This window comes from Salmo salar, chromosome 10 (assembly GCF_965601325.2).
Source record: "Salmo salar chromosome 10, fSalSal1, whole genome shotgun sequence".
Lineage (NCBI taxonomy): Eukaryota > Metazoa > Chordata > Actinopteri > Salmoniformes > Salmonidae > Salmo > Salmo salar.
Window position 1 is genome coordinate 117,840,236 of NC_138300.1, and position 18,667 is coordinate 117,858,902.

At 41.2% G+C, this 18,667-nt stretch overlaps 1 protein-coding gene across 1 annotated transcript; it reads left to right on the forward strand.

The window, feature by feature from the left end:
* Positions 1 to 7,426: 7,426 nt before the first annotated feature.
* On the forward strand, positions 7,427 to 17,621 carry LOC106561666 (neuroepithelial cell-transforming gene 1 protein). Its single transcript, XM_014125834.3, has 13 exons — positions 7,427 to 7,729; positions 8,990 to 9,056; positions 10,451 to 10,513; positions 10,728 to 10,793; positions 11,055 to 11,162; positions 11,362 to 11,529; positions 12,625 to 12,687; positions 12,771 to 12,867; positions 13,694 to 13,770; positions 14,289 to 14,546; positions 14,719 to 14,889; positions 15,127 to 15,313; positions 15,920 to 17,621. The coding sequence occupies exons 1-13, from the start codon at positions 7,590 to 7,592 to the stop codon at positions 16,300 to 16,302; spliced, it is 1,848 nt and encodes a 615-aa protein (XP_013981309.3). The 5' UTR covers positions 7,427 to 7,589; the 3' UTR covers positions 16,303 to 17,621.
* Positions 17,622 to 18,667: the final 1,046 nt, after the last annotated feature.

Below are 18,667 nucleotides of genomic sequence, written 5' to 3' on the forward strand. Positions count from 1 at the left end.
TCTGTGCCCAATAATGTTTGTACCATGTTTTGTGTTGCTACCATGTTGTTGTCATGCTGTGTTGGTACCATGCTGTGTTGTCCTCTTAGGTCTCTCTTTATGTAGTGTTGTGGTGTCTCTCTTGTCATGATGTATGTTTTGTCTTATATTTTAATTTTTAATCTCTAGCCCTTGTCCCCGCAGGAGGCCTTTTGGTAGGCCGTCATTGTAAATAAGAATTTGTTCTCAACTGTCTAGTTAAATAAAGGTTACATTTAAAAAATATATTTTTAAAAAGACAGGGTGATGGATGGACGGCCTCACTGAGCTGATCTACACATGAGAAGATGATGATGTACACATGAAGGAGATGATGATGATGTACACATGAGGAGATGATGATGATGTACACATGAAGGAGATGATGATGATGTACACATGAAGGAGATGATGATGATGTACACATGAAGGAGATGATGATGATGTACACATGAAGGAGATGATGATGATGAGTAGGGCCAGCAGACTCCAAGGAGATCGTTTGACTGTGATAACAAGAAAACCTGGGCAGTGGGCAAGTATTCGTAAAACCTCTGAGTAGAGGTGCTGATCTAGGATCAGTTTAACCTTTTTGATCAGAGTAGAGGTGCTGTTCTAGGATCAGTTTAACCTTTTTGATCAGAGTAGAGGTTCTGATCTAGGATCATCAAAAAGAAAGGAGGACCAAGGCACTCTTCATATAATTGATTAAAATGCCTTTATTTGTATGGCATGTTCAATAGAAACAAAGTTTTAAAAATCCGACGCGTTTCAGCTGCATGGCCTTCGTCAGGGAGTACAAAGAAATAATACAATGTTCTCTTTTGAACAGCTTTTCCAATTAGCCCTAATTTGAAGAGGGAGTGGTTACAAAATTGATTGGACACACCTAGTAAGCAATACTATACACATTAAAAAGTGGAATACTGTAGCTATGTTATCATAAAAATACAACTCCAAGCTAGAAGTATCAGAACACTTAGAAAGGTAGTTCTAACCTTAAATATGACTGGGAGAAGTGTCAAGAATAAGAAAGCAATATATTCCATTGTACACTAGAACACAGCAAAACATGAACAACAACAGTCTAAACATAGCTGAGGGCAATTGAGCAAAATGTCCACTAGATGACGGCAAATCGACCTATCACAACCCTACAGGAAGGGTGAGAAATCCATATCTTCATTTAAACCAGGGTATTTAGTGACCTGTAGTTTGTAAATCCAAAAACTTTACCTTTGGTTTAGCTGTTTAACAGTCCCCTTTTCTAATAGAGGCCGGAACATGATCAATACCCATAGCTTGTAGGGAGGCAGGGATGCCATGGTGTACGGACTTGTAGTGCCTTGCCATGGGGTAGCATCAGTTTAACCTTTTTGATCAGAGTAGAGGTGCTGATCTAGGATCAGTTTAACCTTTTTGATCAGAGTAGAGGTGCTGATCTAGGATCAGTTTAACCTTTTTTATCAGAGTAGAGGTGCTGTTCTAGGATCAGTTTAACCTTTTTGATCAGAGTAGAGGTGCTGATCTAGGATCAGTTTAACCTTTTTGATCAGAGTAGAGGTGCTGATCTAGGATCAGTTTAACCTTTTTGATCAGAGTAGAGGTGCTGATCTAGGATCAGTTTAACCTTTTTGATCAGAGTAGAGGTGCTGATCTAGGATCAGTTTAACCTTTTTTATCAGAGTAGAGGTGCTGTTCTAGGATCAGTTTAACCTTTTTGATCATGCTGATCTTAGATCAGCACTCCTTCTCTGAGTTTCTTTATGAATGAAGGCCCAGACCTATGGGCCCCACAGGTCAGGAAATCGTTAGCTTCCCCACGTCATGCAGTTTATCAAAACACTTCTTGTGACGTATTCCCATGTTGTAGTACGACTACAATATGACAAGCAATGTGAAAATGTTTACCAGAGGGCAAACATGTCCTTTCCTAATCTCCATTGTCTAATCTAGATGGGCCTAGCATTGATTGCTTGTCTGAGCCAATTATTCAGGCAGAAATGAATGCAAGAGCTATTCTCCAGGATTACATCATCAAAATTCTTCACATTTCAGCATCCGCTGTTATACTTTGTCTAATACTAATGAGCCTCTGGTTACCACACTGTCTCTGAGAGTTCGTAGAATACATCATATGATTATTATTGTAGACAATGCAATGCTGAATAATATCGGATGAAACACTGCCTGAAATGGAACCCTATTCACTATAGTCATAGGGTCTGGTCAAAAGTACTGCACTATGTAGGGAATAGGGTGTCATTTCGGACACAACCACTCTCTGTCACATGCTGGCATTCTGTAATATTCCTAAGAAAACTGAAAACAGACTAGACATGTTATTTCAAATCTACATGTGTCTTTGTTCTTGGAGAAGATTAGTTATTTTCTCCTCAACCCTAATCTATTCTAATGTCCTTGAATTAAAATCAGACATATGCCCCTTTCCCCCACAGTATTAACATGTACTGCGTGTTCTCTCTGTGTTCTCTCATAAATTTGACGTGTGTCCTTTTGTTTCATAAACGGCCTTGGGGTATGAATGATTTCATTTTGTAAGAGCACTTCTTTCTCTAAGGTCTTTCAGGCCTGACAGTGTCTTCCAGTCAGGAGATGTTTTGGTGCTGTTCAGAGGGACATCAATTATCTTTGCAGTATTCACTGTTACTGTAACAGTTTTCCATATTAGCTGGGAACCAATGGAATATTACAATGCACAAAAGAATGTCACATTGTTACCATCCACTGACCTACATGTACCCCACCACCACAACCACCCTCATTCAACGCTTCTTGCTCATTGTCCAGGGCCAGATAATTACCATTAATTGGATCCTGAGACTGGTTTCAAAGGAAATAAGTATTCTACAACATACTTTTCATAACTCTACAGTTAGCTATTTTCCCATGCTCTTTTAGAGATTGCACCTCACAACAGATCTAGGATCAGCATTATTTGTGTTCTATATGACATGTGTACCAATACATAGGTCTACTATCAGCAGTGGCGATTTTAGCATGTAAATCTTGGTGGGGCAAACAAAATAAACTATGTGGGTATTAGGGTCGGAAATTTTCCATGGGAAGTTAGCCCGGGAATTTGGGGAATTTGGCTTAAATTCATCAAAAACATTTGCTTATAACAGTTACCCTTTTTTTTGTGGGATACACATAAGGCACTTCTAGGTCTTGTGGCATATTTTGGTCAAACTATCCCCAATTCAATGGAATTGCAACCCTCTGCATGGACAGTGCACTCTTCCATCACATGTACAGCTGATTCTCAAGATCTTGCACACTAATGAGATGCTATTGAGCCCACACTACTACACTGTCTGAGCCAAGAATTGCATACTTTCTGGTAAGTTTTCATTACAATATTGGGTGGGGTGAATGTATTTTATATGACATATGTTATTTTTTGTTAACTAGTAAATAGTAGTTTACAGCAAAGTGTGTTTAAGTCATTTCTAACTGTTAACAATTTCTGCTAGTTAGTTTTTGCTACCATGTGGGTTTTAGCTTGCTTGAGCCCGCTAACTGAATGGTGTTAATTCACCTGTTTCCATACAGGTTTCATTTTAAAACATTTATCTTACAAAGGAGTTATTTAATCTAACTGCTTAACTATTTATCTGTACATGGAATTGTATTTTTTATTTTTTTTTATACCCATTTTACCAATTTTTTACAGGAAAATGCCACGGGCACTATCTGATGTGTGGAGACATTTCACTGAAGCTAATGTAGAAGGAAAAGCTGTGTACATTTGCAAATACTGTGCCAAATCATATGTGAAGAATGCAACAAAGATGCAGTATCATCTGGCCAAGTGCATAAAGTTCCCTCAGCGCTCACAACAAGCAACAAAAGTTCCTCTACTTCTATTCGAGGTGAAAATGATGAATCAGGCACCTTATCGATAGCAACAGCTCATGGTCCTCCTGGAATCAGAAGGTTTTTTGACTCAATGGAGGACCGTAGTCAGAGATATGCTGATGAATGTCTTGCTCGAGCTGTGTATTCTGGTTCACCTCTGATGCTCACAGGCAGTGTGTATTGGAAGAGATTTATGAATGTTCTTCGCCCAGCATACACCCCTCCAACCAGACATGCTTTATCTACACATTTGCTGGATGCAGAGTTCAACAGAGTGCAAGTGAAGGTCAAGCAAATCATTGAGAAAGCAGACTGTATTGCAATCATCTCTGATGGGTGGTCGAATGTTCATGGGTAAGGAATAATTAACTACATCATCTCCACCCCTCAACCAGTATTCTACAAGAGCACAGACACAAGGGACAACAGACACACCAGTCTCTGCATTACAGATGAGCTGAAGGCAGTCATCAATTACCTTGGACCACAGAAGGTATTTGCACTGGTGACAGACAATGCTGTGAACATGAAGGCTGCTTGGTCTACCCTAACATCACACCCATTGGCTCTGCTGCTCATGCATTGAATATGCTCCTTAAGGACATCATGGCACTGAAAACAATGGATACACTCTACAAGAGAGGAAATGGTTAGGTATGTTAAGGGTCATCAAGTTATAGCAGCAATCTACCTCACCAAGCAAAGTGAGAAGAAAAAGAGCAAAACATTGAAGCTGCCCAGCAACACTCGTTGGGGTGGTGTTGTCATCATGTTTGATGAAGTAAGCAAGGGCTTTGGGATGGAGATGCAATATGGCAGTCGTGCCAACATATCTCATCAACCACCTGATGGAAGGAACTTTGTGGATCTGAGGCTCTTTCCCTTGTTGCCTCCATCATCCTCCAAATCCCACCAACATCAGCCACTTCAGAGCGCAACTGGTCCTTGTTTGGGAACACACACACCAAAGCACGCAACAGGCTGACCAATACAAGAGTTGAAAAATTGGTGGCCATTCTGGCAAATTCTTGTCTTTTTGAACCAGACAACAAGCCATTCTCAACAAGGTTGGAAAGTGACAGTGAAGATGAGGCCTCAGAGTCTGATATTCAAGAGGTGGACATTGAGGAGGTCCAGGGAGAAGACATGGAAGCCTGAGAGGAAGACAACCAAAGCTTTAGTTTCTAGACTATCATTTTACAGCTGTATGTTGAAAACGTTTTTGGGAGATGCGATGGATCAGTGGGGATCATTCAATATTCCCTTTCTTTTGTTGTTCAGTGAAATCATCCCATGTGAAGAGTCAACTAATTTAATTAAAGTTCAATTCGTAACAATTTTTTTATATCTATTGGAAGGATTTAATCATTTGCAATTATGTATACTTATGATAAGGTAAAAGGTTTATGTTTCTGTCTCCATATGATATGGTAAATATATCCAATGCAAAAAACATCTTCATTTAAATGGTATTAATATTAATTTGCATATATTTCCGTTAATTCCCACGGAAAGTTTCCACCTCTAAATATTTCCCAAAATGTGCAACCCTAGTGGGGATGCATGCCAGCAAAGTCACCACACAACACTAAAAAATACATTAATTGCACTATAACGGTGACAAACGGTGCCCACAAACTGTTAGGCCCTACATAAAGCTGTTCCAACAGCAGTCCCAACACCTTACCACTGCTACACCTGGCTATCAGCGGAGCCTTGTCTGGCAGCGAAACAGTTCATTCAGCCTAATTTACTGCCTTTAAAAAAACATAGCTGATATGGCTGACTTGCTTAAACAAATGTCGTTTCTACTGTTATTTGAGATGTATGAACTATGGCATAAAGGGGACGACAAGCGGATAAGAGGCAATCCGTAATTTCGATTAAGACATTAATGAGCGAGCTAGGACAGATGTAGTCATATAACTATTTGATTAGCACTTTTGAAATGTACAGTGACAGAATTCAAGCTGCAACAAACAATCAAACTGGACAGTTTTGTCTCAATCCCCTTAATTCACAATTTAGGACAGCACAGCCACTCCACAGAATAGCAGGCTAGTGATTGCTTTGCAATGCTAGCAGTTACATTTTAGTCATTTAGCAGACACTCTTATCCAGAGCAACTTACAGTAGTGAATGCATACATTTCATTTCATGCAATTCCCACCCCCACGGGGGGTGGGAATTGAACCCACAACCCTGGCGTTGCACACACCATGCTCTACCAACTGAGCCACAGGGAAGGCCAGTTAGCCACTGTCACTGATTCCTTCCAAACCACTCATTGTTGAATTTGCGATTTCCAACTTGTTTATGTCTAATGTCCGATGAGCATCGATACATTTTATCTATAATTTCTCTTCATTATTTATCTTCATATGACAAGGATTAAAAAGGATTTGCCAGTAGATTTTTGACTTGATTCATAATGACTGCTAGCTAAGATTTTGAAAGTATGTTGACATGATCAGTCCAATCAAAGCTACTGTACATATAACATGATTTGATGTCATTTTATCTGTGGCCAATGACCTTGAGCCTTATTCAAAGGCACTTCTAATGTAACTCTATGGCAGCACCCAAAGGGCTAGAATTTCATAACTCTAGTCTTAGACTTGGCGGTGACGTAGTGTCCCCATGAGTGACAGAACACTGAGCCAATCACAGCGCACCATATTTTCTGCTGGCTTGCCCCACCACCACAGAAAGCACTGAGCTGGGCTGAAACACCTGCATTTTGGAGCTGCCTTACTCAAGAAAACAAAAAAGAGAATGTTTGTATGCAGCTTTATTAACTAAATTATATGTATATATTTTACATTGTTTGCAAACTGATATGTGACACGTATTAATGCCAAAATAACATGCAAAACAGGCAAGCCATGCCCCACCTGCCTTGAATAACAGGTCACCACTGCTTGGCATAGATTCTACAAGTGGACCTAAACCATACCAGAAAAATGCACCCTACACCATAACACTGTATCCCTCATTTACTCAAGTGTTTCCTTTATTTGGGCAGTTACCATGATGCCTACAGTCAGAAAACCGCAGTTTGGGCAGCATGCAAGCCAAATATACAGTTTGTTGCATTGTGGCCACAGATATATACCCCATAGAAAGGATTTGTAACCTCTTACCCTGGCAAATTGACTGCTAAACTAATGGGTACTCAAGCAATGGATGCCAGTCCTGATTTGAATGGGAACTGCCATCTATGGATAATATTTCTATGGTTGGTTGGTGTTGTCAGTTTGTCTTTTGCAGACTTCAAAATACAATCGCGGGAAAAACGTACAGTTTGGAAAGCAAATGTCTTCTGCTGAAAAGAGAGAACCAATAGAATAAAAACAATTCTCAACAATTCCCCCAAAAATTTTTGCAAACAGCAGCACTGATTTCTTATGAATCCGGCCATGCTTCTCACTGAAATGAATTTACTGAGATGCAGCGCAGAGACCGCCGCTTTTCACTAAATTAACTCCTCCCACTCTAAATCCTCAAGCTCATTGGCCGATTTGTGAAATTCCGCCATATTCAAACTTCCGCCGTCACTTTTGCTTGGATTGATCGATTTACTGCGGATTTGTTTCTTTCTTTCTTTCATCATCGTTGCTGTTGTTCCATTATAATTTCATTGTTTTGAATTAGCAATATTAGCTAGCTTCCTACACCCAACCTCTAAAATGGAGGAGTCAGAGGTGGTCGAATTATCTGTGCAAGACAAGCCGAAGAGTCGAAGGATTTCCTCGAAGAGACCGTCCACCATCAGCCTAGCCGTCGTCAGCTCAGAAACCTCCCCCGCCACTGTCAACAACTCCAAAAAGTAAGGAGCGATGGGTAATATTGATACATAAATGTGTATTTTGACTAAATAATATTCAAAATTAGCCCGATATGCTAGCCAGATTTTGAACCCGAAGTTTGTCACATCACATGGCAAATCATGAATGGTTCAATAAATATGGATTCAGGTTGGCCTTCGTGTACTAACGCTACTGTGGCTAGTTAGCCTAACGTATCTGCTGGGGTCCCCTGGTTTTAATGGAGATGACTGGGTCATGGGCTCTGTTTACGTGTTCTAGTTAGTTAGCCACAAACACGGCATCGTTAGCTAGAAGTTTGAATTTGCGCTCAAAAGTAACGTTAGAGTAGTTAGTTAAGTTAACGTATATTGGCTATACTAACTAGTAACGTTATGTAGCTAACTAGTTCGTTTTGATTTATTTAGACAAACAAATGTGAAGTTTTAGTAGTCTCAAATGTGCCTATAATAGTTAGCTAACTAAGACCGTCCATAGCAGTACATCAGTGGACCACCCCACAGCCTTTTAGAGACATCTGATGCTGAACTTACTATCTCCCGAGGAAAGAGTCCATCAAAAGATAACATTGTTCTTCTATATCGGTGCTGTAGGTTTATCTAGAACACCTTAGAGGAAAGTTGTATGCTTTGCCTCAAACATACTGACCAGACCCCCATCGCATGTTGATTTTTGTCCACACACACCAGACGCGATCAGGATACACAGGTTGAAATATCAAAACAAACTCTCAACCAACTATATTCATTTGGGGACAGGTCGAAAAGCATTAAACATTTATGCCAATTTAGCTAGCTTGCTGTTTCTAATTAATTTGTCCTGGGATATAAACATTGGGTTGTTATTTTACCTGAAACGCACAATGTCATTTACTCCACGAAAATTAATCTACAGATAAAAGGGTAAACCGAGTTCGTTTTTAGTAATCTTTCCTCCTCCAGGCTTCTTTATCTTTAGACTTTATATGGTGGTTGGCAAGCTACATTGCAATAAATGTTTAATGCTTTTCGACATGTCCCCAAATTAATATAGTTTGTTAAGAGTTCGTTTTGGTATTTCAATATGCTTGTCCTGATCGCGTCTGGTGTGGGTGGACAAAATCAACAAGTAAGTCTACACTTAACACCAAACGTGTGATTTGTGTGTCTGATTTGTCAAAGAGTCAGATTCCATACGCCCTAGGTTGGGGCATTTGGGTTGGGACACAGTATGAATATCTCAAATAGTGTTTATTTCTGCCTGTTTTCTCTCTCTCACTGTAGACCTCCACTGTGCAGAGGGAATTCCTTCACCTTTCTGACTCCAGGACCACCATGGGACTTCAGTCTGGTGAGTAGTACTAAACTAATGTAATGCCAACATCAAACCAGCATCTATCTCTGTCTTTCTCAATTACTATGAAGTCAGTCAATAAACTTTAACACAGTACAAAATAAATATTTCATTTATTTCAATGTGAAATGTACAGTGCCTTGTAAAAGTATTCTGCCTCTTTGTTTAGACAAGCCTACATTAGTTCAGGAGTAAAACGTGGCTTAACAAATCACATAAATTACATGGATTCACCCTGTGTGAAATAATAGGGATTGAGATAATTTTTGAATGACTAACCCTTCCTCTGTCCCCCATACATACAACAGCTGTAAGGTTCCTCAGTCAAGTATTTCAAGCACAGATTCAACTTCAAAGACCAGGGAGCTTTTTGAAAGCCTCATAAAGAAGGGCAGTGATTGCTAGGTAACAAGAACACATCAGACATCGAATATCTCTTTAAGCGTAGTCAAGTTAATAATTATGCTGTGGATTATGTATTAAACCACCCAGACACATCAAAGATACAGTTGTCCTGAACTGAGCTTCAGGACAAGAATGAAAGTGCTGAGAGATTTAGTTACCATGAGGCCATGGGTGATTTTAAAATGGCTACTGAGTTCAATGGTTGTGATGGGAGAAAACTGTAGTCACTCAATAATTACCTAAATGACAGAGTGAAAAGAAGAATACAAATGTACAGAATAAAAAATATTGCAAAATATGCTGGGAGGAAAAAAGCAGCAAAGGAATATACTTTTTCGGTATAAAGAGAAACTGTGTGGGGCTAAGCAAAGACAAAATCCTAGAAGAATCCCGTTACAGTCTGCATTCCACCAGACACTGGGAGAGGAAATCACCTTTCAGCAGGACAATGACCTACAACACAAGGCCAACTCTACACTGGACTTGCTTACAAAGAAGACAATGTTTTTGAGTGGCCAAGTTACAGCTTTGACTTAAATCTGCTTGAAAATCATTAGCAAGTTTAGAAAATTGCTGAATAACCATGATCCCCAACAGACCTTGAAGAATTTTGAAAATAATAATGGGTAAATATTGCACAATCCTGGTGTGCAAAGCTCTTAGAGACTTACCCAGAAGACTCGCAACTTTAATCAATGCTAAAGGTGTTTCTAACATGTATTGACTCAGGGAGCTGAATACTTATGCAACTACTATATTTGTATTAATCTTTTATTATTTAAAAATTTTGACATTAGAGTATTTTGTGTAGATCGTTGACAAAAAAATTAAGTTTCAATCCATTGTAATCACACTTTGTAACACAATAAAATGTGAATATTTTCAAAGGGTCTGAGTACTTTTGCAAGGTACTGTATATACACATTTTAAGTCTTGTGAAGGTTGGCAACACACTCATTCTGTACATTTGTTTATCTTTCCCACAGAAGAGGAAACATAAAGAGCCCAAAGATGATGACACTGTCAGTCTGTCCAGCTTTGACCTCAAAGTAAGCCAAGGCTCCATCAAATGTTACAGGATTTCTGAGGATTAATACACTTGCATCACATGTTACCCCCCCACCCCCCTCCATGTGAAAAATGTATTTTACAGCATACCAGTAGGCTATATCCTGCCTCCCCCCCCCCCCCCCCCCCCCCCCCTAACGGCCTTGTGAGTGTCACTGACTGTAGTCTGAGCCTTCTCTGGTACCTTTTTTACAGAAGAGAAAACGCAAAGAGAAAAAGGAGGATGATGACACCGTCAGTCTGTCCAGTTTTGACCTCAAAGTAAGTCAACAGAGAGGAATGACCTCACTTCTAGTCCTTAGGAAACTTTGCTGTGTTTTTGTTTTTATGTATTATTTCTTACATTGGCACAAGCATTTTGCTACACTCGCAATAACATCTGCTAACCATGTGTATGTGACCAGTAAAATTTGATATATGTGAGAAGTGGAGTAAAGCAAGCGATAGGGTCGTTAGTAATGTCCCCTGGGTATGTATTCAGATTGCTGTCCGTAACACTGATTTCTCTCCTCTGTATTCCAGGAGCCCAGTAACAAGCGCGTGCGGCCACTGAGCCGGGTGTCATCTCTGGCTAACCTGATCTCCCCTTCCAAGAATGGAGCTGTTCGACGATTTGGTCAAACCATCCAGGTACGGTATATACCCCCTGTATTACGCTGTAATAACTCCACACAGAAGCCTTTGACCTGATAGTAGATCATTTTTTTTGTGTGGATTTTGTTTAATGAACAGCAGGAAGTTATAGAGAAGGAGATTGACAGTAGAGTGGCACGGACAGAGAAACCAAGACCAGACTCTGGCATGTCTAAATTTTTACTCATGTCCTCAGAACATGTCACTGCGGGGTGACAGCAAGTCGCCGGGTGCGTCCCTGAAGTCGTGCAGTAAGGCAGCAGGCCCAACACCTCCCAAACGTAGAAACAGCACTCTGTGGTCTGAAACACTGGACGTTCACCAGAAGAGCACCTTCTCCACCAAAGAGATTAAGAGACAGGAGGTAACATACAACTGTAGCACACGTTATCATTATAGTTCAATGACTTTTATAGATAATGCGTTGTGCCAAATATAATATAATCACAATATATCATGCCTTATTGCTTTATTATAAACTGTGTGCTTTGAGCCCTGAATTCTGATTTGGCTGAAAGCCATGGTATATCAGACCTTATACCACGGATATGACAAAACATTTATTTGTACTGAACTAATTACGTTGATAACCAGTTTATAATAGCAATAAGGCACCTCGGAGGTTTGTGGTATATTGCCAATATACCACGGCTAAGGGCTGTATCCAGGCACTCAGCATTGCGCATAAAGAACAGCCCTTAACCGTGGTATATTGGCCATATACCACACCTCCTCTGGCATTATTGCTTAATTATAGTATAGGTAGTAGGGCTGGGTGATATAGTGAATTGAATTTATTCTAATTGATCATTTAGCGCGATATTCCAAATGCCTGTATCGCAAGAATCGCGTTTATTTATTTTTTTTAATGCTTTTGAGTGTTTGTCTGCTTGTTCTCATGTTGTCTTGTCGTTCTCGCTCCTGTGCTGTGTGCACCTTCCCTTTTACAAACACACCAAGCCCCTGCCACTCACACCAAGCCCCTGCCACTCACACCAAGCCCCTGCCACTCACACCAATAAAGTTGAGAGATCACTTCTTCCTCTCTGACAACTGGTTTCAACTCTCCGTTTGGGGTTTGGTCCAACAGAATTGGTCATATGGACATCGAAACACATTGAGACATTTCATTTACTGTAATAGAAAAGTTAACCTTTTAATGATACCATTTTTTATGTCTCAACTACTCACATTGTACGCAGAGCAGACACTACTAAAACGTGAGTATCAATGAACATTGATTCTGGAAAATAAGACCACGTACTGCTAACAGCAACAACAACAAAAAGCGGTATGATTTTTAGGCCATGTCGCCCAGCCCTAGTATGTAGTAAGGGGATTGATGTCATAGTTAGCTGTTTGTGTCTGAGTTCGATATGTATTCTTTGTCTGGTATGTAATAAATGATGAATTCGGAAGTGGCAAGCCTTATTAACAACATCATTCATGTTCTCTCTAGGCCATTCATGAGCTATCCAGAGGAGAGCAGGACCTTATTGAAGACCTCCAAATGGCACGAAAGGTACAATAAATGATTCAATTAACAAGTTTGGCTCTTCCTCTCATGAAGCTGATTGACCTTAGCTTTCATTTCTTGTTCAACAGGCATATCATGATCCCATGCTGAAGCTTTCCATCATGACAGAGGAAGAGCTAACTCATATATTTGGAGATCTGGATTCTTACATTCCACTTCATGAAGGTACTAGGTCTTCGTCATATTCTTACATTCCACTTCATGAAGGTACTAGGTCTTCATCATATTCTTACATTCCACTTCATGAAGGTACTAGGTCTTCATCATATTCTTACATTCCACTTCATGAAGGTACTAGGTCTTCATCATATTCTTACATTCCACTTCATGAAGGTACTAGGTCTTCATCATATTCTTACATTCCACTTCATGAAGGTACTAGGTCTTCATCATATTCTTACATTCCACTTCATGAAGGTACTAGGTCTTCATCATATTCTTACATTCCACTTCATGAAGGTACTAGGTCTTCATCATATTCTTACATTCCACTTCATGAAGGTACTAGGTCTTCATCATATTCTTACATTCCACTTCATGAAGGTACTAGGTCTTCATCATATTCTTACATTCCACTTCATGAAGGTACTAGGTCTTCATCATATTCTTACATTCCACTTCATGAAGGTACTAGGTCTTCATCATATTCTTACATTCCACTTCATGAAGGTACTAGGTCTTCATCATATTCACTACTAGCCTCAACCGGGTTGGGGGTCAATTCCAGATAATTTTAATGACCTTTTAAGTTTCAAGAATTGGATTTTCCATTTACTTCCTAAATTGAAATGGAATTGACCCCAGCCCTAAGCCTTAGTGTCAAAAGTGCTGCCAACTCTTTATTTGAGAGTTGGTGGCTGCTGGTTTAGTAACCCACCATACGCCCTCTGGTGGCTACTCAACCAGTGACTACGACAAGACTATTTGAAAATAAATATCCTCTTCAAATAGAGGGCTGATGGTTTCGTTCGTGTGTTTCTCCTTGCTACAGACTTGTTGGATAAGCTTGCAAAGGGCACCGGGCCTAATGGAACTGTTGGTCACATTGGACAGATCGTCGTGGACTGGGTAGGTGCTTCCTCTCTTGTGTATTAGGTTTATGGATATTATCTGTGTATTTGAATATTTCTTTATGGCTATTTTTCTTTTTATCGCGAGAGCTCGAGTGAGTAAGATTTCCAATGTATTAATTACACATTGCAAATAAACTTGAAATGTAAAATCTTTCTCACATCGCCAATATTTAGAATGAATGTGTTTTTGTTTATTTATGAAATGTAGACCAAGCTTCATGCTCTCGCCCCCATGTTGCCTTCATCCGCAGATGCCATCTTTGACCTTCTTCTCCCTGTCTTTAGAGAGAGAGGAGTCAGCTGCCATCTTGGATCATCTTCTTCTCTTTGGCTTAAAAAGCAAAAAGCAGACACGTTACCATGATCTGAAACTGACACTCTTCTTCTCTTCCAAGTTTCCTTGTCTGAATGCGTACAGGGATGAAACTTATTTTCTTTCATTTCTTAATTTTTTGGGGGAATGAAAAAGAGAATGTGTAGACTCCTCATCATGATCCCCCTGTCTTCCTCTAGTTGCCAGGTCTGAATGCGTACAGAGACTATTGCAGTAACCAGCTGGCTGCCAAGGCCCTGTTGGACCAGAAGAAGCAGGACCGGAGGGTGCAGGACTTCCTGCAGCGCTGCCTGGAGTCTCCCTTCAGTAGGAAGCTGGACCTGTGGAGCTTCCTGGATATACCCAGGAGCCGGCTGGTCAAATACCCCCTACTGCTGAGAGAGATACTGAGGCATACACCACCAGATCACCCTGATGTACCCTGTCTGGAGAAAGCGGTTTGTAGAGAGCACCCACTCTACCCTGCGCTGCTCACTGACGTCATCACACACACCGTTATCACACGCGTCATAACGTTACATGGTCCAGCCATACATGCTAATAGAATTATACATTTATTAAAAAATAACTTTCTAAAGAATTGACTGAAGTGTAACACTGTGATTCCAGATAGCCATCATCCAGGGTGTGTTGTCTGACATCAACATGAGGAAGGGAGAGTCAGAGAGTCAGTACTACATTAATAAGCTGGAGTATCTGGATGACAGGCAGAGAGACCCGCTCATCGACAACTGCAAGACCTTGCTGTGTCATGGAGAGCTACGAAACAAGAGTGGCTCGGTGAGCATTGTTCAGACACGCTGTATAGCAATAGAACCTGTTCTGTATGGCTTTATGCCCCCTCCCCCCTCCAACTAACATGTATCCAGGCTTTCTGTTTTTCTTCCCCCGCCTCAATTAATCAAATGTATTTATAAAGCGTGTTTTACATTAGTAGTTGTCACAGTGCTTCACTGTACCAGGCGTGTTGCTCTTCACTGTACCAGGTGTGTTATGATAACTCTGTGTGTTGTGTAGAAACTGCATGTGTTCCTGTTCTCTGAGCTGCTGGTGCTGACGAGGCCGGTGACACGTAACGAGCGGAGCTGCTACCAGGTGTACCGTCAGCCCCTCCCCATCAGAGACCTGGCTCTGGAGGACCTGCAGGATGGAGATGTACGCATGGGAGGGTCATTCAGAGGGGCCTTCAGCCAGGGGGAGAAAGGTGAGTTACTGCAGGGTTTGTGTTCCTTATGGGAGGGCCTTCAGCCAGGGGGAGAAAGGTGAGTTACTGCAGGGTTTGTGTTCCTTATGGGAGGGCCTTCAGCCAGGGGGAGAAAGGTGAGTTACTGCAGGGTCTGTGTTCCTTATGGGAGGGCCTTCAGCCAGGGGGAGAAAGGTGAGTTACTGCAGGGTTTGTGTTCCTTATGGGAGGGCCTTCAGCCAGGGGGAGAAAGGTGAGTTACTGCAGGGTCTGTGTTCCTTATGGGAGGGCCTTCAGCCAGGGGGAGAAGGGTGAGGAGTTATGGTCTGGGGCTCAATTATTTCAATTAGACTTTCTTCAATTCCTTGTCCTTTTTCAAAATGCGTTGGACAAGTAGATCTCAGGACTAAATGCCCAGTTTATGTGTTGCTGACACAATATCCTGTGTGTCGTTAACACCACCTATATTTTACTGGGTTCATGATCCTATTGGGACAGATACTGAGACCTAGGAGGTGTGCAGTTTCTTCCAGTTGTGCTTTAGGAGGTATTTTATGTGGACGTGTTTTTCCATGAACGACAGTGTATATCATCTGTATTTTTTCTCCCTCTCTCTTTGTCCTCCAGCTAAGAACGTGTTCCGCGTGACCTCCCTGGACCCGACCCACGGCCAGTCTCACACCCTGCAGGTCAACGACGTCTTCCACAAGCAGCAGTGGCTCAACTGTCTCCGCAGCGCCATCAACGCCCAACCTCAACAGCAGAGGGCGCCACTCAGAGATCAGCACAGTGAGGCTACAACCATGACCAGGGCCAAGCGTCGTTCTTCTGTGGTGTCCATGTCTGATATGGTGGGGGAGGGGGCAGATGAGAACGTCTGCTCCCAGGTCGGTGAGCCAATCCTAGGGTGTAAAGGCACAGAGACACTCCCCAGGTCTGGTTCTTCAAGTAAAATCAAAAGAGAGTGGAGCCGTGGTACACATCGCAGGAGGAAAGAGACCGGGCTTTAGGAGAACGGAGGAGTCAACACCTGTACACCTTCATTCATTTGTATTTTTACTGTCTCTTCTTCTATGGTGTTATGTTGGACTTCTTACTTGTGATATTAATGTGTAGGCTACTTGTTCGTGAATTTCCGTGGCACCTGTCTGTCAAGTAGTGATTTTGCATAAAAGAATATGTCTGACAATAGCAGTGACGTACCATGTAGCAGCTGTCAAAACCGTCCAATCACATCCGTCCAGTCTGTGCACTGCAAACCAATGAAATTGAAGAGTTCTGTAAATTTCCGGAGAATTATTATTATTATTTTTTTATTATTGGTTTACTTTACAAGGGAATGATATTTGCCAACCAATGTGACAAATGGTTTACAGCGGTTATGTGAATTAGGATTTTACACCTTTATTTTTTTTATTTTTTTTAATGTTAAAACGACTAACTCTTTATACAAAATAGCACTGTTTTAGCTCTTAGAATAGGAATATATGTTGCTTGGAACTGGAATTTATTAACCACTTGATTTGATAAGTCATTATTTCTACAGGGTTGGTCAGTGTGTCCTTCATTACTATTAAAAAGGCCCGTGCTGGCTTTGTCGAGCTGTTTCTTTGTGTCCCAAATGACAGCCTATTCCATGTATTTTTTGGTTCAGAGCCCTATGTGGCCTGGTCAAAAGTAGTTACACTATATCGGGTATGGGGTGCCATTTTGAGACTGGAGCCTCTTTCCATGCAGCACCATGTGTTGAGGTTGATCTTCACTAGTGTACACAGTGCAGACCACATGCAAATATTAGTCAACTGTCTGATGTGTTGTTGTGGAGACAAAGGTGACAAAGGATGAAATGAGTATGTTGTTATGAGAAGGCTCGGTGCCGATTCTCTACCCTCCTTTACAAGGAAGTGTTCACTCTCTCACACATTTTAAAAGTCTTGGATTAGTGTAAGTACGGCAGAAGGGAGTTTCTAACATATTCCTTAAACCAGCCCGTTCCTTTTGAATCCGTGAAGGAGAGTGCGCAAGTGTAGGGTGTGAGGGCACGCCTGGAGAGAAGGGTAGAGCATTGGACTGCAACTGAGTTGTATTTATGGTGGGAAAGTAAAGGTTTCAGAATGGGTTCTCTTGAAGCACGAAACTGACACAATGATCAACCACAAGTTATGCTGTGTGCAAAGAGAGGGAAAAAGTATCACTGGAATGCTTTGTATGGATAGTGAAAAGGGAAAGACCAATTAAAGATGATCCGAGGGAAAATCTGTGAGAAGCTACCTGTGTGTGTCTATTTAATTCCTATTCAATTAAAAATAAAGAGCTTTGTTTGAATCGATGCTGTGAGATTTCCGTGTGTCGGCTGTCACTGGTGGAGAGAACAAGACCTCTGATGTGAAGGAAGAGGAAGTCCTCTGGTGTGTGTGTGTGTGTCAGGCATGCTCGGAAGCTGACTGACCGCTAAACCATGCTTACTTGTGCAATCGTTTTAACCCTGGAAAGCCCCTACTTCCATGGCTACATCCACCAGACAAGATGTTCCTTCCCCATTCTCCAACAGATTGTTAACTGTGACAGTTTGTCATTTCAGATAAAAGCTAATGTTAACCACACAGTAGTTCTGCATTTTTCCTCAAAAAGTATTGTGAATATGGCACTGCTTGGTGCTCGGTTTACATGTTCCAACATATAACACAATATACAGTACCAGTCAAAAGTTTGGGCACACCTACTCATTCAAGGGTTTTTCTTTATTTTGACTATTTTCTACATTATAGAATAATAGAGAATACATCAAAACTATGAAATAACATATAGAATCATGTAGTAACCAAAAAAAGTGTTAAATCAAAATGTATTTTATATTTGATATTCTTCAAAGTAGATGCTCTTTGCCTTGATGACAGCATTGCACTCTCTTGGCATTCTCTCAACCAGCTTCACCTGGAATGATTTTCCAACAGTCTTGAAGGAGTTCCCACATATGCTTGTTGGCTGCTTTTCCTTCACTCTGCGGGCCAACTCATCCCAAACCATCTCAATTGGGTTGAGGTCGGGTGATTGTGGAGGCCAAGTCATCTGATGCAGCACTCCATCACTCTCCTTATTGGTCAAATAGCCCTTACACAGCCTGGGGGTGTGTTGGGTCATTGTCCTGTTGAAAAACAAATGATAGTCCCACTAAGTGCAAACCAGATGGGATGGCTTATCGCTGCAGAATAATGTGGTAGCAATGCTGGTTAAGTGTGCCTTGAATTCTAAATAAATCACTGACAGTGTCACCAGCAAAGCACCATCACACCTCCTCCATGCTTCACGGTGGGAACCACACATGTAGAGATCATCCGTTCACCTACTCTGCGTCTCACAAAGACACAGCGGTTG

Coding starts and splice junctions, on each gene's coding strand:
- LOC106561666 (XM_014125834.3), top strand. CDS start 7,590: ATGGAGGAGTCAGAGGTGGTCGAATTATCTGTGCAAGACAAGCCGAAG. Junction 11,163..11,361: donor GATTTGGTCAAACCATCCAG/GTACGGTATATA, acceptor TCATGTCCTCAG/AACATGTCACTGCGGGGTGA. Junction 13,771..14,288: donor GACAGATCGTCGTGGACTGG/GTAGGTGCTTCC, acceptor GTCTTCCTCTAG/TTGCCAGGTCTGAATGCGTA.